Source organism: Danaus plexippus, chromosome 5 (genome assembly GCF_018135715.1).
Source record: "Danaus plexippus chromosome 5, MEX_DaPlex, whole genome shotgun sequence".
In the NCBI taxonomy this organism is placed as follows: domain Eukaryota; kingdom Metazoa; phylum Arthropoda; class Insecta; order Lepidoptera; family Nymphalidae; genus Danaus; species Danaus plexippus.
In genome coordinates this window covers 4,260,064-4,283,212 of record NC_083539.1, presented here as the reverse complement: position 1 = coordinate 4,283,212, position 23,149 = coordinate 4,260,064, and the positions used below count along the sequence as shown (strand labels likewise).

At 28.6% G+C, this 23,149-nt stretch overlaps 1 protein-coding gene across 1 annotated transcript; it reads right to left on the bottom strand.

The window, feature by feature from the left end:
- Positions 1-1,826: 1,826 nt before the first annotated feature.
- Positions 1,827-21,951, bottom strand: LOC133320790 (lachesin-like). The gene is made up of 8 exons (XM_061529421.1): positions 21,834-21,951; positions 20,321-20,448; positions 20,054-20,239; positions 10,659-10,848; positions 6,025-6,156; positions 5,243-5,371; positions 4,312-4,482; positions 1,827-3,580 (listed from the first exon to the last, which is right to left on the bottom strand). The coding sequence occupies exons 1-8, from the start codon at positions 21,949-21,951 to the stop codon at positions 3,237-3,239; spliced, it is 1,398 nt and encodes a 465-aa protein (XP_061385405.1). The 3' UTR covers positions 1,827-3,236.
- Positions 21,952-23,149: the final 1,198 nt, after the last annotated feature.

The window sequence follows — 23,149 nt, the reverse complement described above, 5'->3', positions numbered from 1 at the left end:
CTCCAAGTCGCATTTAAGCTGGGTTTTCTTTCAGGATTGAGAGACTGACATATTTCAGTTCTTCAAAGCGACTTCCCGAATATTGATCAGTCGAATCTCTCATACCGCAGCGCCAGATGCTCACTGAAAATTACTTTCAAATAAATCTGCTGAGCTTTATATAATATACTATAATGTACTCACGTCCTAAAACGCGCTGAGCGACAATACGAAAAATAATTTATTTATGACAAACAGCGATTGCGTTTTATATTTTACAGCGCTGTAAAAACAGGCATCCTTTTTACGCGCTTCATTTCTCATTTTACTGAGGTTTAAAGCAGCTTAATAATTTATTTTCATATGATGGTTGTCTTTTCCAAAATTCCTTTAATTGTACCTTTGCTTAGAACGAAGTACACATTTCCCATATTATAATATGTTTAATACCCAATCATTATCTATAACATTTTCCAGAGATTAAGAAAAAATATTCAGCTACTTTGTACAATTCCAAAAACAAATATGGTGTAAGCAATCAATTATAATTAATTAATTTGAACCAACACCTAATATCTCGTTTTCAAAGTTATGTATATAGTAATTATCCTTTATTAACTATGTTTCAGATATTTAAATAGCACATGAAACTAAAAATTTTTTTCTAAATTTTATTTATTATTAACCTCTCCTTTCAATTGTTTTTGAATGACTGTGTTCGCAGAGAGACGAAACGTTTCTTGCATACAAATACAAAAACGAAAATTTTATAACAAAATAAACAAGAGAGTCGTATAAAAATCTTTGAAAAGAAATTGAATTCTCATAGAATTTATGGTATATTTTTCTTCTTAAAAATATTGAACATCAGCACTTATGGATGTTTATAAAAAAATTTAAGGACTTCGTCAACATTTTACAATAATTGACCAGCCGGTATTTTTTTGGTGCTGCAAAACTAGTCTCATAGATAAGTTTAACAATTATCGACGTTATTCGTATAAAGAAAATATATTGAAGGGTATTTTATGACGGTAACCGCAATATTACTTATAGCATTTCGTCCTTTCTTCAGCTTCTTTCCCTTTTTACTGCTCAGTGAAATCATATCAACTCGTATTTTGATCTATTATAAAAGTATCCATTGTAGATTTCAATAGTTTATTTTCTTGTTTCCTCAAATTTTTCAGATAAAGAAAAATCCACAATATAATCGATTTTTTTAAAGATATTACTAAATAATTTTCTAACAGCTAAGCGTTTATACACAATATTACTTTCATCTTTACTCTATTTTTATATGATATTTGATTTCTTATGCTGTGTTTGTATTATTTCAATTTTGAATTTATGAGTATATACGTATAATATTTTCTCTGCTGTGCTTTAAAATCAACTTGGACTCTAATATAATTTAATTTGTGTAGAAAGTAAGATAACCATGTTATCCCATTATTAAAGGTTTTTTTGTTAATTACTTAAACAAAAGCAAAATAAAACCGACCCTTCAGTTTGTCTATATAATTATCATATTTATAATACATCACTTAAACAAACATTCCATATTGATGTGGTTTTACGTTAATAATTTTAATTAGTATAACATTGTCTATAAATTTTTCATCTTTTAGTTATCTTAATTCGACTTTATATAATCGTCTAATATTTGACAATTTTTCTCTCGTTATTCCGAAATTTTATTTGTCCGCTTATATAGAAAATAATATTGTTGATTTAAAAACAGATAAATAAAAACCCCAATAGAATATATATATTTTTTTATTTTAAAATGTCATAAAATGATATCAACATCTTTAATTTAACATTGATAAATAGTTACCTTATTACTAAAATGCGATTAACATGACTATTTACATAACATACCTAATATTGTCTGATTAATTATTGTCTTTAATAGTATTATTGTTATAATCTTAAGATACCAAAAATTGTTTTTTTTTTTATAACAAATATCGTATTCCAAATTCAATACGCTTTCCTTAATTAATTTTTGATATATAATGTGTCCAGAATATAATGTTTTATTATTGTAAGTTAAAACACTCTATTTATAAAGATTTTCAGAAACACGTAATCTATGATCTAATATTTCATAATACACATAAAATAAATATTTATATTATTTTTTGCGAAATTCAAAAATGTTCGCAATAATGGCACAAGCAATCTATTTGTAAATAAAAAAATCCGTCCTATTCACTAGACTTCATTAAATCAGTACAGTGATGTTACAAAGCATAATTATGCTAATTATCTAAATCTATCGTAAATTCTTTGCAGTTTCCAATACACTTCCATTATATACTATAATACATAGTAGATGTCCAAAAGAACCATTACGAGAACGCTCGTAACTTTGAACCGATACACCATTACAGCTATTCGGAAGACAATTTTTTTATGTATAGCATCATTTCGTTTCCTATAATGTAAAATAAGTTACTTAAAAGCGGAGACTAATGTCACTTGTTATTATATATTAAAAGAGGTAACACGTCCCAAAAACTTATCAAGCAGCTACAAGGTTTTTGCTCTTAGTATGAGATATATATAACAAAAACTATCTAAACATTCGCATTAGTTCATTAATATTACAAAAGTAGGAGCTATCAGTTATTATAAACGTACTAAATGGATAACCTTGCCAGATTTATTCAGCTCATACTACTGATAACCTCATATTTAATACAAGTTTTACAAATATACCTTCATTTCTTTGGTCTCTGTTATTGTCATTACATTTACAATCGTATTGTCATATTCAATTTAATCTAAATTCGTAACATGCATTACTTACACGCAGTAATATAATATTAATTAAAGACATAACATGATTAAGAACATCAATAGTAGGTAATTAGTCTCTAGACCGCACTAAGTTTAAAAATTTGCATAAATTGTAATTACAAAATTCACATCAAAATATATCGTATTGCAGAAATAGTTTTAAACAAAACGTGTTAATCGCTATGAAAATATTCAATAAAAGTTGATATGGCCCTTTTGATATTGAATCTAATCGCATATGTACTTTGGACTCGAGACGTACATGTATTGTATTTATTGTCTTTTACTTAAATTATACTTAAATTAAAGCTGGTATCTACCTTACAATACAGACTGTCAGTTACGATTTACACAACAATGTCAACATTGTACAAACAGAATCGTCTTCAACAACCTTTAATCTAATAATTCAACAGCCATTTTTATCACCTATTATATAAAAATATAGTTTACAAGAACGCTAATATTATCAGTACAGAAATAGATGTTTCATATCGGGATGCTTTATTATATACGATGTAATGTCGTGGTGGCCCCGAAGGTCGTACTTTTTGTCGTTCCGTCCTCTGAGCGTATTCGTTATGAGAATTATTTCCGTGGGAGTTAAAATTGTAAACGTTTATAGAATTGCCATGCATCAGTTCAATATCAAGTGCGTTCTTGTTTCTATCCGGTTGTTTCTTGTAGTGTCGTTTGGGCGAACGCGTGGTAGAAATGACCGTGGTTGTGATCATCTCCGTTGTAGTGGTCGTGGTCGTCGTCGTGGTCGTGGTTGTTGTCTTCTGCGGCGTTTCTGATGAAAAACACAAGATATCTTTAGTTCGTTTTAAGTCACGATATATGATAGTTATAATATATGATACAAAATTTAAGTTTTTGAACGCTAAAAAACGAAGTCACTTCCAAAAAAATATATAAATATATATTCGGATTACATTTGATAATATTGATAAAATTTTTGATTTTCAATCCGACTTTCAATTATTTCATAAAAATTGTGTTTGACGCAATTAATTAATGTTAATAGCTCCATTTCAAACACACGACGAAAGTACGCAAGTAGCATTCGAAAATATTTTCATATCTAAATGTATGTATACGTATAAGTACATACATTCATATATTTATTTTAAAAATTAAGTTCCGAATTTGACTACGAATTATATATTATGTCACTGTAAATTATGTCTTACGACAGACTTCCTGATGTTAACCAAAAAAATTTTAGGAACATCTATTTTGTTCAAAAAAATCCGATCTTTACACATTATCTAATTCGTAGATCGAAGAGAATAACAAATTAAGTTGCCAAAATAGCGTTTCTTAAGCAAAAAGATGTTAAATTATGTATTGATATACAATAAAATAACAAACCCAAAGGGCCAATATTTCGGAAAGCGAAAGAAAAAAATCTAATTGCAATAGAAAATAATTTAAAATTTAACATAACTTTTGCCTGTAATACACATTTGAAGTATTTAAATTATAATATGAATGTCGATAATAATAAACATGAAAACAAACCTTTTAACGTTATAGTAACATTCGCCTTCCCATAAGCATTAGCTGCGGAGCAGGTATATTCCCCGAAGTCGTTCCTTTTGAGGCGGTTTATCGTCAGGTTCATTTTCATAGCATACTCGTTCAGGAAATCTTCCGATATTATGTACTTGGAACTGTTCAACAGCTTTGCACCTGTGACGTAATATGCTTACATTTTTATTGTGTACTGAATTCATACGTGAATTCTCTGACGAAATATATTCTTTATTCAGCTTAGTACTTCCATAAATATTCTATCTATTTAAATTAAATGATAAAATTCTCTTCAGCATAAAATTGTTTTAATTGTTATGTTACTTATAAACTTTTTAGTAATAGACATTGGAACTGTATGTTATGAAAACATGCTTTATGTTTTTAGAAGAAAAACATATATATATATAAAATTATATAAAATTATATATATATATATATATATATATATGTATAGATTTAAATTAAAGTTCTACTACCATTATTATCATTTTAATAAACATTCTAACGGTTATTATAAAATTATTAATATTTAAAATGACCTATTTGTAGTTTTATTCTATTAATATCAAACATTATACGTGATTACTGGAGTAAAGCATGTTTTTCAAATTCATCGTTAAAAAGTTCACTATATTACATCCTAGTTCAATTTAATTTGCTGAATAACTATGTCATGCAAATACATATGCACGAAGAACAGAACTAATGAATAACTTTCTTGATCTTCAATCGAATTTGAACAAGTGTATCTAATGTATTTTCATTAAAAAAAAATTACCCTTTTGTAATCATTTTTTTAATAAATGCCGAGGAATACGCCTTCATGTTATAAAGTGAATTCTTTTAACAATTTTAAACATCTGACTTACGGTTTAATTTGAATATAACATTTTTGAATGCAAAGCACTGTGAGTACCTGTTTGTGATTTCCCTCGTTGCCACATTGTCAGAGCTTTTGGGGAGGCTTCCACGTAGCATTGGAGTGTGACTTGCATGTCTGCGGCACGCCATACAACCAAGCTGGCAACACGCACGATCGGCTCGACTGGTGATAACAAACACATTTAGGTATGTTTGTGCCATCCAACAATATCCTAGCTACTACTACTACATGTCATGCCTACTACATTTCATGTCTGCTTATGATTCTGATATTTTTTCGATACTCATATTCTTTATTCATAATTTCAGCAATATTTTTACGACAACGTAACTAGATTAATTTTAGCGCCATCTATTTTCACGTCTGTAAAGTCAATCAGTTCTGTTTCTGATGAAATAAAGCTTGTATTGCTTTATATGATAAATTTATGAGATTTATATAACATTAGAAGCTATAAAATCGTTTAAATATGTGTTTTTAAAGACTAGCTTCATGAAATATTTACAGGAAGTGTTTGATTTGTACATGTTTGAAATAAAATACATACATCAAATGTAACAAAGTGGAAACTTTTACTCTGTTGACGTTGGACCAGAAATTATTTACAAATATCACATATCAAATAAAAATGCTAAAGACGGATTTAAAAAGACCTTAATACGAGTAGCGTATGTAAGTAACAACTTAAAAACAAAACTTACTAATTGTAATAAAAAGAAAAAAAGTTGACAATTGTCAAAATCATAAAAATATTTTCTAAGATTTATTTTTATTAAAAATATTTGTTTTTTACGTTAATATAATATGACACTTACAAAACACAGAAACTTCATATCTTCGACTCTTCGTGGGTGGAATTCCGTTTGCAGCTATGCAGAGATATGTACCCATATCAGTCCGCTTAAGGCCCCGCAATGATAACGTAGAACCTACGTAGCTTTCTACAACTATAAAGAAAAAGTTATAAAAGTTACATAATAATTAATTTTTGTATGAAAATTCCAAATGTGTGCTAAATGTCGCGATGGGAATATGGGATTATTCATATCTAACAGAGAACCACATAGATTTTCCAATATCTAAGAAAATGTCTACAACCATACACCACGTTTACAATTGGTACACATTAAATTTATTAATTTCATTTATTTCAGAAATATCTTTTATTTATAGCATAATTTGAGTATACTACATAAATAAATACTTTACAGGAATAAATATCAACATACTCAAGTTACTAAGTAAACTAGAAATAGAAGCAATTCATATATGTCACTGATTAGAATTCTACCTCATTCTGCGTCTAAATTAGATAGATTTCAATCAAAGTAACCAAATTAAATAGTCGTGTAATATGAACAAGAATAACTTTATTTTATACTTAAAGATTTCATGTAGCTATATTAATAAGATAATTTATTGAACTTAAAAAAATACTTTAAACTATCATCATAAACAATAATGATTGTAAAATATAATCATCAAACGAATCATATTTATAGTTTACTATTCAAATTAGGATCATATGTCAAAGGCAAATTCTCATTAACAATCTAAATAAACGTTGAGTTCTTCTCTTACGCTGTGTAATCACAAACACCTGCTACAGTTATTTATCATTTGTAATCGCACTGCAAAATTAATATTAAATATGTTTACTTAAATATACGTATGCATGACGTCATATATAATATGTATACAATATATATAGTCATGGATGTACATCCTATTTATTTGAATCAATGACGAGTTTAACGTCACTTATAGCGCCACAACTCAAATGATACTCATTAGAAAAAGCATGGTTCATATATTTATAGCCAAGCCATAAAGGAAAAACCGCGTAATCTCAGCGCCAACAATGGGGAGGCGTTGCCAAACCAATGTTCGCCAGATGTAAACTGTACGAGAGTAATTTACTTCTACGAGCCTTTTGACACTCAGCACTCCAACGATCGACTATTATAATAATAATATAACACCAACAAAAAATAGACCAAAAGGGTTGATAAAATTCTTAAAAAAATAAAATTCTGTCAAGTTTTGAAATCCAAATAACGAAACTTTGAACAAATTGTCTCTACGCCTATGTATTCTTTTCTTTGTCATATGTGATAAGAAATTTCAGTCGTAATATGTAATTAATTTATTTATTCTTAATAATATTTATGAAAAAACTATTGAAACACTGTTATCAAAGTGATCAAAGTCATTTCAAAAATAAAGAAGTTGTAAGCAGAAAGAGGTGAAGCAGTGATATTGGCAGCCATTTTCTTTTTATAAACACAGTTTAAAAGCACTTTTGTGAGTTGAAAAAATTGTTTACGAAGAACTTGTAAACTCTTGTGAATACAAAACACTGACCAGTTTCTTAGAAGGAAAAGAAGTTGTAGCAAGTTCAAATAATAATGAGGAATTTTTGACAACATAAAGCTATCGTAATGATATATACGTGATAATATATCCATAACATAAAGCATTGTCACAAGATATTTTATTGTCTGTCGAAGACATTCAATTTGCATTCAAAATAAAATTACTTTTAATGTAAAATTAAATAGATTTAAATCAAAGTAACATTGAGTCACAGCTTGCACTTTTGGTTTATTACAAATATTTATATGCATATGTTAGTCAAAAATAATTGTCACTTTCAGACAGTGGCGTAATACGTAATTGCATCAGAATTATAATTAATTTGTAAATTAAATATTATAACTTTTAGATTTCAAACTTTCGATAAAAAGTATTCGACAATATAGTAAGTATTTATGTTACGTAAACTTTTCATGTAAGAGGCAGCCCGCCTTATTTAATATTGTCGTGTTTATCTAATAAGCGGAAGTGACGCCAGCAACATGCTTGAGGCGTCATGTTTACGAACAGTGACAACATTTTTTTCACCTTAAGTTACGGAATAAATTTAAAGTTAGCGTTAAATTTATAAAAATAATTCTCTAGTACCTAGCTTCACTGATCACTAGATTTAATCCATTGTACACTAAACCGTGTCAAAGTACAAAGCGTAATTATAAATATTTTGTTAACATAAAACAATTTCATTATTTTATTAAAACGTCTAACTAACGTTCTAAACGAAAACTAACGTCAAAGCGTAATTCAGTTACTCGCTTTATGTGAGGATACGGATATCGATGTCTATTCGATTACAGGCGGCTTTAACGACGTTAAAAACATTATTGATGCGGTAGCTCCAACTTGTATAATATTTGTTTATTTTCATACTTTAATATTAGTTTACTCACACAGCAAGTTTATAGCAAGTGTGTTTGTATGAGCAAGTTATATAATTTTTCTTAAGTGAGAGATATTTTAGAGTTTAACCTTTTCAAATCGGTAACTATAAAATCAAACGAACTATACAAAGCTAATAGTCGGATTCATTCGAAACAAATTTCTCCAAGTTAATCTTAATTAAGCGTCGCTAATCTTGCGTACTTTAATCAAAACATTGCCCGGGTAATTCGGCGTTTAACGAAGGCTGTCAAATTAAATTTAAATGGAAACAATTTATAACTTTATTATGGCATACGACCTCGATCCTAAATCTCGGGCGTAGACGTAAAATACTGCGTTATGTACGGCGGGCATAGCGATATAAATAATTTAGGCTATACCAGGCTTTATGTCATAAGTAATAAGAAACACAAGTGTGTTATGCGGTATAATGCCTGCATGAAATTGTGTTTTATTAACGGGTTATAAAGTTGGAAGGCTACATGTCGTTGGCAACTTGTTACTCGATTCGCCAACGATTTAGCAATTTACCGTCATTATTACTCACGGGCTAATTGTTTTCCGATTTCATTAAAGCAGTCTCTTATTTTTATTTTCCTTTGTTAAATGAACTATTAAAGCAACTTAAATCGTGTTTCAGCAAAGAAATAAGCTTCTTATTTCTTTTTATACACTTAATTGTAAGCATAAATTATTTTTTGGATTTAAAATATTGTATATAATAATTTTTAAGTTTATTGATTAGAATTATATAGTAATTATTATAATTAAACTTAGTAATATGCAATCACTTTGAAATGTTTTGTGATAACTTAGTTAATTAACTTGACGCCTGAGTCTGCCCGTCGCTCTACAGAGATTACTAATTGTAATTAAGTTATCACATTCATGTGAAGATCACGATACATCTAAAACATAACTAGAATTAATTTGCATAACAACATTCTTGTGTTTATTTATAATATGCAATGTCGTCTAAAGTTTAAACACTTTAATGCAATTTTCTTTATATTTTTACAAAGTTAGGTATAACTCTTGTACCATTAATACAATAATATCTTACAATTTTTGTTATAAAATGTAACGTTTAATTATGAGCATCATGTATTTTCTTACTCAATAGCAACAGAGAAATGAAACGGAAGAGGAAACCAACCCAAACGGCAATCCTTATTTGTTGAAGCGTGTATAACACGTCCAATTAATACTAAGGCAACGCTCCCTAACTATAACAACCCTCTGTTTACCCACCACCGCTAGTCTTTTGTTTACGTTAAATGACTTAAATAAAACGGGTCAAATTCGTAAAGCCATCTCTGAAAAGGATTCCAGTATGTTAATTCAATTTACACCTAATGACTATTTGAATAAAGTGTAATTCAAAATTTTATTACGTAATTTCCATGTGAAAACAGTAGTAGTTTAATAATCGAGTTTATTGGTTTTAAATTTTTTACCTTTCGTTTTACGTACCATGTTATTTATACTTAAGTACTAAAGCAGTATTCACTTAGCCACTCGCCGTATTTAATTTCCTGACCAAAACCCCGATTGCTACACTTTGTTTAAGCTGTAATTGAGTTCTTTGAGATCATTCTTTTTAAAGGAAATTAATCCCGATCACGACTTTGAAGAACACTTTATTTTCTTAAATTAAAAATAAAGACAAGCCGAGTGGAAAAAAAAAACTCCGTTACATTCTTAAACACATTTAGAAGTTAAACATTATTGGAGTGAATAAATATTGTGATAGATGTAATCATATTATTTTTTTATATTGAACATTATTGTCACTTTATTTTACGTTATTCTCAATATAGCAAGGACATCTTCGTAAATCTCATAAAACTCCAATATTTTAAACGCTATAGCACCTGCGTCCTCTTTGGGCGGGATTTGAATGCAAAATTAGTCTTGTTTTGTTTTTTACCACTTAATACAATCCCCAAAACGAATAAAATTTAATGGAAAAGTTTAATAAATAATCCCCATGTTTACGTAACAATAAAATTATATACTAAAAATACACTTTTTCCTTGTTAAATTATAATGTTATAAAATTGTAATTCTATAGACTTAATTATTATGATAAAATGTTGATAGGTATGTATGTATGTATATATGTGTATGGTACACTATAATAAATATTTTTAAACTATAATTATTTTTAAAAAATCAGTTTAAATCTTACCCTTAATTTCTTTTCCACTGTCATCTCGGAATATTATGTTCCTTCCGCCGGATCTTTTCCACGACATTGTTGGTTCCGGAACTCCGGTCGCTGTACATCTTAGTTCTACGGAACCTCCTTCTGTTGCACCAGCCTCCGAGCCGTCATCGTCCGCGATGTCCGGCGGGATCACGACCGATAGATGGCCCATCTAACACAAAAATAATAATAAATATATACACACAACTTTCCTGATCACTTATTTAAATTAAAACATAATAATTAAGATGTTCGTAAGAAGATAATACCTTTTCGTACTTCATTTCCTTTACAAAGGCATTCATAGAACAACATATTGTTATACATTTTAAATGTTTATTATGGAACTTCAGAAGAGTAGATTATAACTAAACATATAACTTTTAATTAAGCCTGATAGATGTTAAACATTTGTTTCAGTCGAAGATAAAAACTGGACCGTTATTTCATTACGTTTGTCTTTTTATACCATTATTTGTCTTCTTACACATCATAATTTTAAACATATAATTTAAGATAATTGTTCTTTTCGAAAGAGCATCATATTAGGTATACATGTAAATGTACATATATTCTACAAGTTCCACTTTAAATTAATAGTGGCATATTTCGCCAGCAATAAATTAGTTCGGGATATTTGAAGTAAATATTGAAAATTAATGATTTTATATAATACAAAAATAATTACTATTATGCTATAAATGTCCTGTTAGAAATTTTTACATTGATTTGCTCGTTGACTTTATATTACTAAGACCCCGCACACAAATACAGTTTAATGTTATCTCCGTTCTTGTAACTCCTTTATTACGGAGGTTGGTTTTATTTTTAGAAAGTAGCAATAATTTCGAAGATATAATTTATTTGATGCAAATCAGTGTTATCTTAATGGTAACGTTGTACATATTTTTAAAAACAGTTTATAATAAATTCTATTAGATAAGCTTGAAACGTTTTGATGTATTATTTTTGATCATATGAACGATTTATAACAATTTCAAATATTTTCGGTTATATTTTAATTTATAAATGAAAACCTATTCAGCGTCTCGAAGGAAAACAACAAGTAAAATTATAACTTAATCCCGTCTCTGGGGGGAAAACAAGCAGTACGCTGGCAACTAGTTTCCTACTGGCATTATGTTATTATAACTGGAGCAAGATTATTGTAGATATTATTAAACTATCTGCTAGACGGAGTTGGAAGTTATTCTGACACGAACAAATAGATAGCTGTTATAAATGGTATTCCAATCATAGAACTTTAGAGGGATAAGGATTATTTAACTCATACAAAAGTATACATTCATTTTATCAGTAAGTGCAAAATTATCAATTTATAATTTCTTTATCATTACATTTCAGACATGTTTATCTTAAATCTATTTTTAAGCAGTGATAAGCTTCCTTTATTCCATAATTTCAATAGAAACAAAATTTAAATTTAAACTCTCTTCGTGCATCTCGCATAAAGACATATAGCGCTTACAGAGCACGCACAGACTTTGACTAAATTGCGATAGAATCTGAAGTGACGGCATGCCTCACAAATTTATCAAGATAGGTGCACGTTGGAAATACACTAGTTCTTAGTTCTTTACGAATAAAAACTATTATCCAGCGAGACATTCCCATTTTTCTACATCCCCCGGAACAGTATCCGTATCAGCTTGTTTTTTTCGACGATACATTTCCTTCCATCCACGAACGTGATCGAATTTCGTCAACTAAATCTAATCTGTCCTACACAACACAGGCAGGAATATTTTTTGCTAAAGTTCCGTTACACTATTTAAACGGGTAATAAATAATATAATAGCTAGTTAGTAATACTATATATATTATATTATATTAGAGGATTGACTCATGTTTCAATTAGAGCAGTTATTGTTTTTCCGACCGTCGGGATATACCCTCCTAAATATAAAATATTGTAACAGAAATAATTTACAAATATTATGAATATATATTTTAAATTCATAAAGAAGAATGTTGGGAATTTCATTTCATAACTACAGGATCCTATGGCATCTTGAAAATCGTTGAATACACGTCGCTGGACGTACTTTGACAAAATTTCTAGCAAGAGCTGAACACGACTGAATGGGTCACATTCCGTTCCAAATATGCAAAAGTTATATTTTAACAACATTTCATACCCGACAACTTTGCCTCCAAAATAGTTGGTTTTGAAATATTAACGATCACTGTCTTTTTATTGCAGCAGTTTTTCTTTAACGAGCGAGTTCAGAAAGTGAAAAGTTTTTGACTCTGGTTTCAGCTTCAAAAATTATTATTAAATTGGGTTTTAATTTATTTTTTATGAAGCGCTTATAGCTTAAAGAATGCTTAAGATTCAAAAGAACTACTTCAATACTATATAAATATATATATAGATATATATATATATATATATATATATATATATACATATAAATTTATATATATAGAGAGAGAGAGGGAGACATGTGAGTGTTTTTGTGTGTGTTCATATACTAAATAATATATTAAACCCTACAAATATAAAATACAAAAATTAGAGAGGTTCAGAGTTATTGAACTTTTCAATTTCGTGTCATATATAAAATTGGTGAAATATTAATTGAAAATGAAACACCGTCAGTTTATTTTACACTGACATAACATGTTAAATAGATTTCATTTTTCACTGCAGTGTAAATTTTTATACCTCCAGGCGGCTTCAGTCACATGAATTATGCAAATGGTTGAAGCGAGCGAATGGATCTTAGATTTACATCGAGAAGTGCACAACGAACTTCCATTATAACAAAATATGTAGTTAGAATGTTAATATAAGCATACAATAGCAATTAAAGTGAAATTATTAGCATATTAATTGATAGCAGTTATTTTTAAATTTTCACTTTTGTTTATTTATTGATACACTAGCTTTCTATAATCTTTTCTGTAAAACCAGGCATTGAAGTAAAAATATCAGGTATACTAGGTTATATAATACATAGATAAAAGTTGTCCTTTCTTACACATTTAAAAGAAAACGATATTAACTGAACCAAATACATCACAGTGTAATATATCAAAAGTCAACTTCAGTGCACTGGGCATGGTGGTCACTAAAAGCTTCTTGGACGTGCTCAAATGTGAAGCCATTCTTATACTTCAAGCATATTTTTAAAAAAAATCCTTGTTTTTACAAAGAATTAAATAACAAATCATTTATTACTAAAAATGTGAAATGCAGTGAATGTAGAGCAATGCAAATAAACAAGAATATATATTTTATATTTTAAACCTTCCTATTGAGATTTTAAAAAATATTATACAAAAAGTTGACCATATTATTGTTATAGATATACCTTTTGGAAATATGGTTGAATATTTATCATCCAACCATTAATATCAATAGGCCATCTGGTTTCACAATCTCTTAAGCCGCGTCCATTTGACAAAAGCGCTAGTTGCCGGCACACAAATTGTAGGAAACCTTATTATCAAGGTGGAGCGTACATTTTCCAAAAGATACATAATGTTACGTCAGACCAATTATTTGGGGTTGAGCAACTGACGTGAGCTATGATGGACGACCGCCGGCTGTTTATTACGTTTTTTGCTATCGACCTATTTATGTTTGGCAGACTCGACGTAATTATGTTTTCAGTTGTATGCGACTGAATTAACTTTAAACGTTTCGTTTTTACTGTAATGTGAAAATTCACTTTGATTTCGATTTTTATTTATTCAACAAATATTTCGCATAATGTAACGTAATAATAAATTTTAATGAGGCTTTTTATATTGCTACGATTACTTTTTTGTTTAATTTTATTCCAGTTTTAATTTTAGTAAGTTTTCAACATATGTTAGTTCAGTTTAAAACTTAAAACCAAATCAAGGAAAACCTTTACCATGTATTCATCTCAGTTTTTGCAGAAACTTAAACTTAGACCCTGACACTAAGAAAAATGTTATAAGAAAGAAAATAGGCCTTAGCGAGGCACACCTGTAGAGTATAACAAAGAAACGCTGACTAATGCTTGCCGATTTTTCCCTAAGAAATAATTCACTTGTTGATTTCTTTCCTTTTGTGTTTAGTTTTAATTCTAATAAAATTAAATTCGAATGATAATTCATATTTAATGATAAGGTGATCCGAATTTTGCTTTAATGGTATTCACATAGTTTTGTCTAAAGCCCTTATTAGTAAGATATTGAGATAAAAATAAAATTGCTTATTAATTTTATAAAATTGCTATACGAGTATCTTTACTATTTATTTGCATTAACTTCACAAATCATTGAACATAACTTTTTCATGTAATAAAACCTTGCCCACATGAGTAAATTAATTGTTAACAATAAACTATGTCCCCAATAATATCAGGTTACTAAAATCAAGCCGTACTTACGTGCGGCATAAAGTAAATTATAAGATAATTCTGTACGAGATTAAAGATAATCTCATGAGCATCGTAAATCCTTTATAGGAAGCTGAGCTTCTACAATTTAGGAGTGACGGAATTATGGCCGCTTTGTTAGGCTCTGTGTTATTATATTAAGGTCAAATAATTGTGTTATAACCGGTTTGGAGTTTACATTTCACGAGGTGAATTCCCAGGAGTAGTCTGATAAATTCCTAAGGTTCCAACAGAATGCTTACTACGACGTTAGTTGCGACATCGTAACAACTATGTGTCGAAGAATGTGTTTACGGTGCCAAGAACGAGTCTCTTTAGTGGGATTCCTAACTGATCGCTCTTATTCCGTTAGAGGTACGGCTTACTTTGTTAATAAATTAATTTGTTGTTCACAAGCTCATAATATTGTCTGTATTAAGTTCAAACTCTGTTATGTGCTTAGTAACTAAAAATTAATAGCATCTTACGAATATCTATTTAAAATAAATAATGACTACAACTCTTTTTTATTCTCTTCGCTTAATTACTACAAAGAAGTGTATTTAAATTCCCATACACATAATTATGTGAAATAAGGCGTTCATTCACATGAACACATTCAGATGGACCTTGGTAGTAAACAATCGCAAATCGCAATCGGACTTTAATCCCGGTCATAAAAGTAATCCGCACATAAAGTTACGCGACGATGGACAACGTAAGGGCTTGGATTTTCTCGCACAAAGATTTCGAAGTAATTAAGATAAAATGCCTGAAGTTTTATATGTAACCGGAGCTCCACTCGTTTTTCAACGCTCATACCGACTTAATCCTCGAGTATGCAATAAAGCTGCTAAAGTATTTGTGTTCCAAGCTAAATTACCCATATTGAAAATACCCTTCAGCGCTAACTGCCGGCAAAGGCTTATTTAAACATATCTCTATATCAATACACAGGCATTCGTCCGCGAACGTTCTTACATAAAGTTAAGTAGTTACTTACATACATTGTATTCTAGAAAATTAAAAACAAAAGGTTTTTGTTCAATATTGTCTGATTCTCGAATTTTTATGTAGGTGTTCGCGTAATTAAAGATCTTTATTTTAATCGCATTAATAATATTTTGAAATATTGAAGAAGTTTAGAGGGGATAAAAAAAGTAACCGTAATATATTAAAACCTGTTTTCCTAGGGTGCAATTAACCATTTTGTTTTTCAAATTAATTAAAAATTTGATATTGTTATTACTTTAACTATACGTAAAAATACGTAATACCATATCATATTATTTTTAGTAGCATGTAACTTTAAAGTAAATACAAAATAAGTAACATGAAGTGAACTAAAACACACGGAATACATAAAACATCAGACAACAAACACAACTGTCAACGAAGTCCAAAAACCTAAAAGAAAAGTCATCTATTACTCATTTGTGTGACTGGAACCAATTCAATATCCACAAAGCTTTTTATTTAAACAGCTTGATTTTTTGAGGGCCACATAAAATTGATATACCGACATTTTAACAATGCGAAGCATGGGTTCGCTGTAACGAGAAAAAGGGTTGAAAAAAGGTCATCTATCACAGATTTGTCAACAGAACGACGTCGATTTCCAAAAACAATTAGTTTGTTGATATTTATTCAGTTGAGCAATCTATCACTTTATTATAATTACAGTCAAGGCCCGATGTTTAATCGTATTCATAACGCAGATAAATGATAATAGTATAACCATCACACTAGATTCAACTCTTGCCATAAACACTTAATATTAAATAACTTGTAACAAGACTTTTATATTAAATTTCTCTTTTAACATTTACACAAAATATAAACGTAAACAAAGATAACTTTCAGGCATTTTTAATTCGACCCGGTTACTTGCAGAATAAAAATTCACTAAACATTTTCCACTTGTGAGGAAAGAATGTTAATTGTTCTATTTTACTTAAAAAGACCTAACCGCTGCTGTAAAGTTACAAAACACTTGAAAAATTTAGAAAACGAAATTTTCGGACTTTTGTATTAACATGAAAATCTTTTCGAAAATATTTGAGTTATTGTGTGGAACTTACAAATTTGCTTTAACACTTAACTAATGGTACTGCCTTGAAGTGCAAACATAAAAGAACCTTTTTCAGCCGTAAAGTAGCAAAGAACCCAAGTAAATACTTTTCGTAGAAGCGTAATATGTTTTTCGAGATTCATACAATACAAATACACATTATGAAAATGTTTATGCGGAACCATATACTATTTTTATTTATCTTCTATAGCAAAGAAAAAGTTAGCTTTTAACGAAAAAAGTATTTTTAGGCTCCATGCACAAGCTGACCTATATCAAAATTCGGAGGGTTGTATAATACAAGCAAATAGTTAATATGGATATCGAAAAAAATAAATTTACTTTACAATATAATTCAGATTGACTATACAAATAATACACATTCATAAAGACTGTTCAAGGCTATATTAATAACATATTATGTTATTTCTAAGTAGTACATTTTTTTTTAAAACATATATTAATTTTTAAAATAAATACAAAGGTTTTATCTCTTCAAATATATCAACATAATAAAGTATCGTATTTGCGTAATACTGATATTAAGAATTAGTCTATTTTGCTAAGTAATTTAAACTAATACCTATTTTGTATATGTGAGGTAGCATTTTATTACATTTCATCTGTCTTTGATTTTAATTTATATGTACGTTTTTCTGAAGAATCAATAAATAAATATCATGAATGGTTAGCTGTCTTAACCAAAACAACGTTTTCCAAACTACTGGCTACGTATAACCGAAACCAAGACACTTCGGTCACATACCAACCTTAGCAAACATTTGCATACCTTTACAAAATACCATGTCACATCACAGCTATTGTCAACGTTACCCCAAGTTAAATAAGCTAATAAGTTAGTCTTTTTAGAACAGAATTAATAGTTGTATCAGCAAAAGATTTATTGAAACATATTTATTTTATTATCGTTTCAACAAATTGTTTATATATTATAATAAAAAACATTTTAATATACCTTAAATACACAAAGATCAAAAGTATAATACCATTTTAATCACATAAATATTTGTTGATGAGTAGAATCATTATATGTTGTGGTCAATTAATCTTTGGATACCGTTTCATAAACATTAATTATAAATAAAACCGTTCTAATTAGAATTTATTAATTCTCATTCAACTTAAAATAATTCGAATGAGACGTGAGTTTAAGCCGACAAATGGAGACTTGAATAAATTTTCATATTACGCTGTGATTATCGACTGAAAGTTTTTTACAAGATTATTATTTTTTATTGCTTTCGTAACTAGTCTGAACTAATAGTTGAAAATATTTATGACAGTTTGGATAACTAAACCATACTAGCAACAAAATTCAAATAATTGCATAAATCAGTATAAATTAGATAGTTTAATAAGAATTTGGTTTAAATTTATTATAACTTAATATCAAATTTTCAGTTTGGAGTCCCGTTAACATAATAACTTAAACAAAAAGTGAATTCCATATCTTTACAAATTTAAGTCGAAATTAAATTGTTCTTTTCAAAGTAAAATGAACTAACTGAATGCACTACCGCTGCCATCTGTCAATTATATTATGTAATTGCATTTTGAATAAAAAGCTTCCTTTGTACTGAATAACACGTTTTGTCCCCTGATTCACTTTTTAGTTTTTCCTCATATTTCTATAAAAATATTGTACATAAAATCTGGAATATTATTTTAAACAGACAATAATAAAATTAAATCAATGCTTATCTAAGTCAGTAATTAGTAAAGCAATGTAGATCTATTTTATTAGCATTAACACTCATAATAAACTGTACTTTTATCTAAGGTCGATATTTCATTTGTATTTTACTACTTTTATAAATAACCTTCAAAGAATTAAATTCATGAAAAATCGTATTTTTTAAGATACGTTTTTATATATATTTCATCCACACACATGTAAATATCACAAATACCATTACTATTCATAAATTGTGTTATTTATGAAATTAATAGGTTTTATATTATATCTCTTGCTTTTTAAAACCTATCCCCTATAATGAATAAATGTTATATTCTTAAATTTTATCTTAAAGAACTTGTTTCTCGTTCCATAAAAACTTTTATTTTACTTCTATTCTATCATATTGTAGCAAAATCACATCGAAATTACTACTTTCTTTGTAATATTCTGGTCTACAGCGGTTACCACCTATACATATTTCCTTTCTTAAAGATCTTTTATTATTTTTTTTTAAATACAAACCTTATATAATTTTCAAATACAAGATAAAGGTTTATCTTTTCAATAAAGCGTTGCTTCCTAGAGCTAGAGGAATAGAGTCCTTTTACTTCTATAATATTATAAATATATAAAGCCTTTGCTATGATACTTATTTATTTTAGGCTATAACAAAAACTGATATAGTGATCGTCGGTCAATATATAGATAAGAATAATAATGATCCTTTATGAAAATTTAAATACAAAAAAATATACCACTAATTACAACACGTAAACAACAATAGCAACATCAACTTGAATGCTGACCAAGCTATATTAAGTAATTAACTAAGTGCCAGGGAGCTAGAGTTGCCGCTGGGGAAATACTAAAATTACTAACATATTTCTATGGCCTACGTCTACTACAATATAATTAAATTAAAATATTGCACTCGAACATGCAACATTCGTGTACAAAATATGTACTTTCAGGAATTAATTGTATTTACCAGTTACAACTAGAATATACAATTCAGAAAACTTTATTTACAAAAATAAGGTTCTATTTATTAAACATCTGTTTTTTATTATTATTTCAGGAATACAAATGTTTATACTTTTTTTTGCAACTTTGTATAATTGTACCAATTAAGATAATATTCTTTACATTATTTATATTGGAATCCGAATCGGTAAGTAAGTTTAAATAAATTATATCATAGAAAGGATAAGTTAAAATATGCACATCTCACCTGACTCTTCATGGGATCAGTGTTTATTTGGCACATGTAAGTACCAGAGTCCTTCGGCTCTACGTTACTGATGTACAACTTCCAAGTATTGTGTCCATTATGTGTAACTGACAGCCGTGGATTAAGTGTTACCATATGAGTGTGGATTGCTAATATTGTCTTTGTATCCGATTTGATCCAAGCCACCTGTACAAAGAAATGAATAAACATTTAAGTTTCAAGTTCTCCAAGTATTTTCCAATAGAAAAATATTAGTAAATAGCCCACCTTGTAGCTACCGAGGTGATTTACTGTGCACGTGAAATGCACATCCCTGCCTTGCGCGACAGTTATATTCTCAAGGGGAGACAGAAATTCTGGTTCAGCCTCGCCATAGCCCGAACCCTGCAGCTGACCTACAATACCGTTAAGTTATCACTTTAATATCAGAACAGCTTGCAAAGAACACTGTTATAGTTTAGCTGTTTTGTGCTCATTTCGTTAGTGCGACGCTAATACAGTTTAACTCGCAGAACGATTTTCAATATTGATAATTAATTTGGCTTTATCCCTTATTTTATGAGCGCGATTTATAGACTCATTAATTATCTAATCTCTACAGTCGAATTAAGCTTTGCTAACTGTTTAGCACTGTTAGTTAAGTGCTAAGTACGGAATTTATAACAATGATGTTATAGCTCCCAAAAGATTTTTAATACGCTCATATCATTTTTGTAAACTAGTTTTAGAACTGAGATTTGTATACAGAGTTACTGATTTCAATTTCGAATGACGTTTCTGAATTTAAAATGTAATATTTTTATATTAACTGGATTATATTAAAGATGATTTAACCTACTTTCCCATAACCTCTTTAGTGTTGCAACACTTTTTCGAGTATTTCTGTTGTATTAAAAATTTTTCAGATTTTTTCGCCAGGGCGTAATTCTGCTTTAATTTCAAACTTATTACTTTTGTAAAAAGTAGTTGTTTAGTTGAAACCAGTTCAATTTCAACACCAACGTTAGGAATGTCAGTAACAGAAAACTCTTTTTAACATAAATTTACATCTAATCTGTATTGTTTAACTTCTACTACAGGAATAAAATATTTGCACTATATATAAACAACTTAAATAGAATGCAAACGTATATTTGCAATTTTATTCAGTAATAATATTAATTTATAATTTTTTTTAACATTCCGTAGGTAGTATACGGAATATAAAAATAATATTTAGATTAATTCTTAACTGAATAATTTGTATTTATCAGATTCAATTGTATCAAAATTCAGTCAATATTACAGTACAATTATACATAAAATATGAACTTGCTTAATATTAATTGTTTGCAAATAATTTCAAAGAATAATAAACAGACAAATGAATCAGGTTTATAATCTGTGTAGCCAAATTCAAACAAGAGGAATACAGGTCGAATTGGCCTTTCAATTTGCTTAAAATCGGGTCAGGCTTGTCTAAACAAAACTGGTAAAATTGCTGACAGAGGCGCTTCAATTTACAATAATTTAATAACTGCCGCAACGTGTTTTAGATTTTTTTTATTAACTTCATAGAGATAAATCCTATGAAGCAAAAAGTTTCATTTAAAATTCTATTTGAAGAGTTGGTAGTTTCAAATAAACTAAAAAAATAAATTTTTAGTAAAAATTAATACAAAGTACGGGTACATCTATATAATAAATTTCATAAAATAGAATTTTAAAACAACCCCGCGTATATTGAATATAAATGCATTTTTATGTGAAAAAAACCTCATCGAGTGACTTGCATATTTACTTTTCACGATATTTATCTTCACCACTGTGCGTCTGGACAATAAACCTACAGCAATTAGTATCTGCCATTTGAAATCGTCGAACCGTTGTACGAACACCCGTGCTTCGGTTTTCAGCATTCGGCCTTCGGTGATTAGGGGCGGGCTCGATTAAAAAGGGTCACACTAAATGTCCCATACTGTGACATCAAAACGATTAATGGCTTGGTGCGGGTTCCAGAGCTCAGAATATTTTCGTTCAATTCGACTAATGCGGAGCTCGGATTTTTGCCTTTTTATATTTTTTACCGTGCCGATTTTTTACTGAATTCTAAGCTTGGTTAAATAAAATAGTGATATAAAACTTTATTCGGTGGACTTTCGAATTTTAAACGCATATATTTAAAATACTTTTCCTAGTTTTTAAATACTTTGTTATCGTAAATTTCCAAACAAATAATCAATTCGGAATATATATATATAAAGAAATTAGTAATTCTGTAGTAATGAGCAAATATTTGTTAAGTAAAAAAAAATAAACATATTAAAATAAGTTAGTTATGATAGTCAATATCAAAAATTTCGAAACATAGTAATTTGTAAAGTACGAAATTATTACAATAATTTTGCTAAAACATATGTTTTAAAGAAATATCACAAAGAAATTCTATGTTTTAAGATATAGGTATTGTACATAGTTTCAAGTATATACATATATATATATATATATATATATATATATATATATATATTAATATACTTGGAACTATATATATATACACATATATATAAGAATATCGTTTCCGAACTCTTATATAATTTATATGTGAAATATTTTTTGATTGTTTGTGGTCCCATGGAGTTATGTTTATTCATTGTGGCTAGTAACAGCTAACATAACATTAAACATATGAATTTGGGTATGTTGTAGTAATTTTAATATTTATACTCGTAGATGACATTAATAATGAAATGCGGTGAGAGAATATTTGTGCCCTCGACATCAATTAATACTGGAAAAATTATGGTTATGCTTTTATGTGTTTTGAAAGAAACATACATACGAAAGAAATTCAAAAAGTTAAATAACTTTAGTCCTTATAAATCATTTTCTTTATACATAACTGCCCATAGAGATGAAAGTGTTTTTTTTTCTATTACATATCATTATGTAAATATTTAGCCAGTTAGAGGTTTGGGCACAGCAGAATACTCTATGTAACTTTTTAAAAAGCCACTTTTGAAAACTAAAAATAAAATTCTAAAAAATTATCAAATTAAACTAGTTTGTTAATAAAAAATTAATGAAATATGGTATCGAAAAAAATCGAGAATTTAG

What these genes read in the sequence shown, in the direction of transcription:
- LOC133320790 (XM_061529421.1), bottom strand. Translation starts at nt 21,951, where the DNA reads ATGCTGAAAACCGAAGCACGGGTGTTCGTACAACGGTTCGACGATTTC. An exon ending in CTGATCCCATGAAGAGTCAG is followed by an intron (nt 10,849 to 20,053) that starts GTGAGATGTGCA and finishes TTTTTGTGTTAG; the next exon opens with ATGGGCCATCTATCGGTCGT. An exon ending in CAGTGGAAAAGAAATTAAGG is followed by an intron (nt 6,157 to 10,658) that starts GTAAGATTTAAA and finishes TTTTCTTTATAG; the next exon opens with TTGTAGAAAGCTACGTAGGT.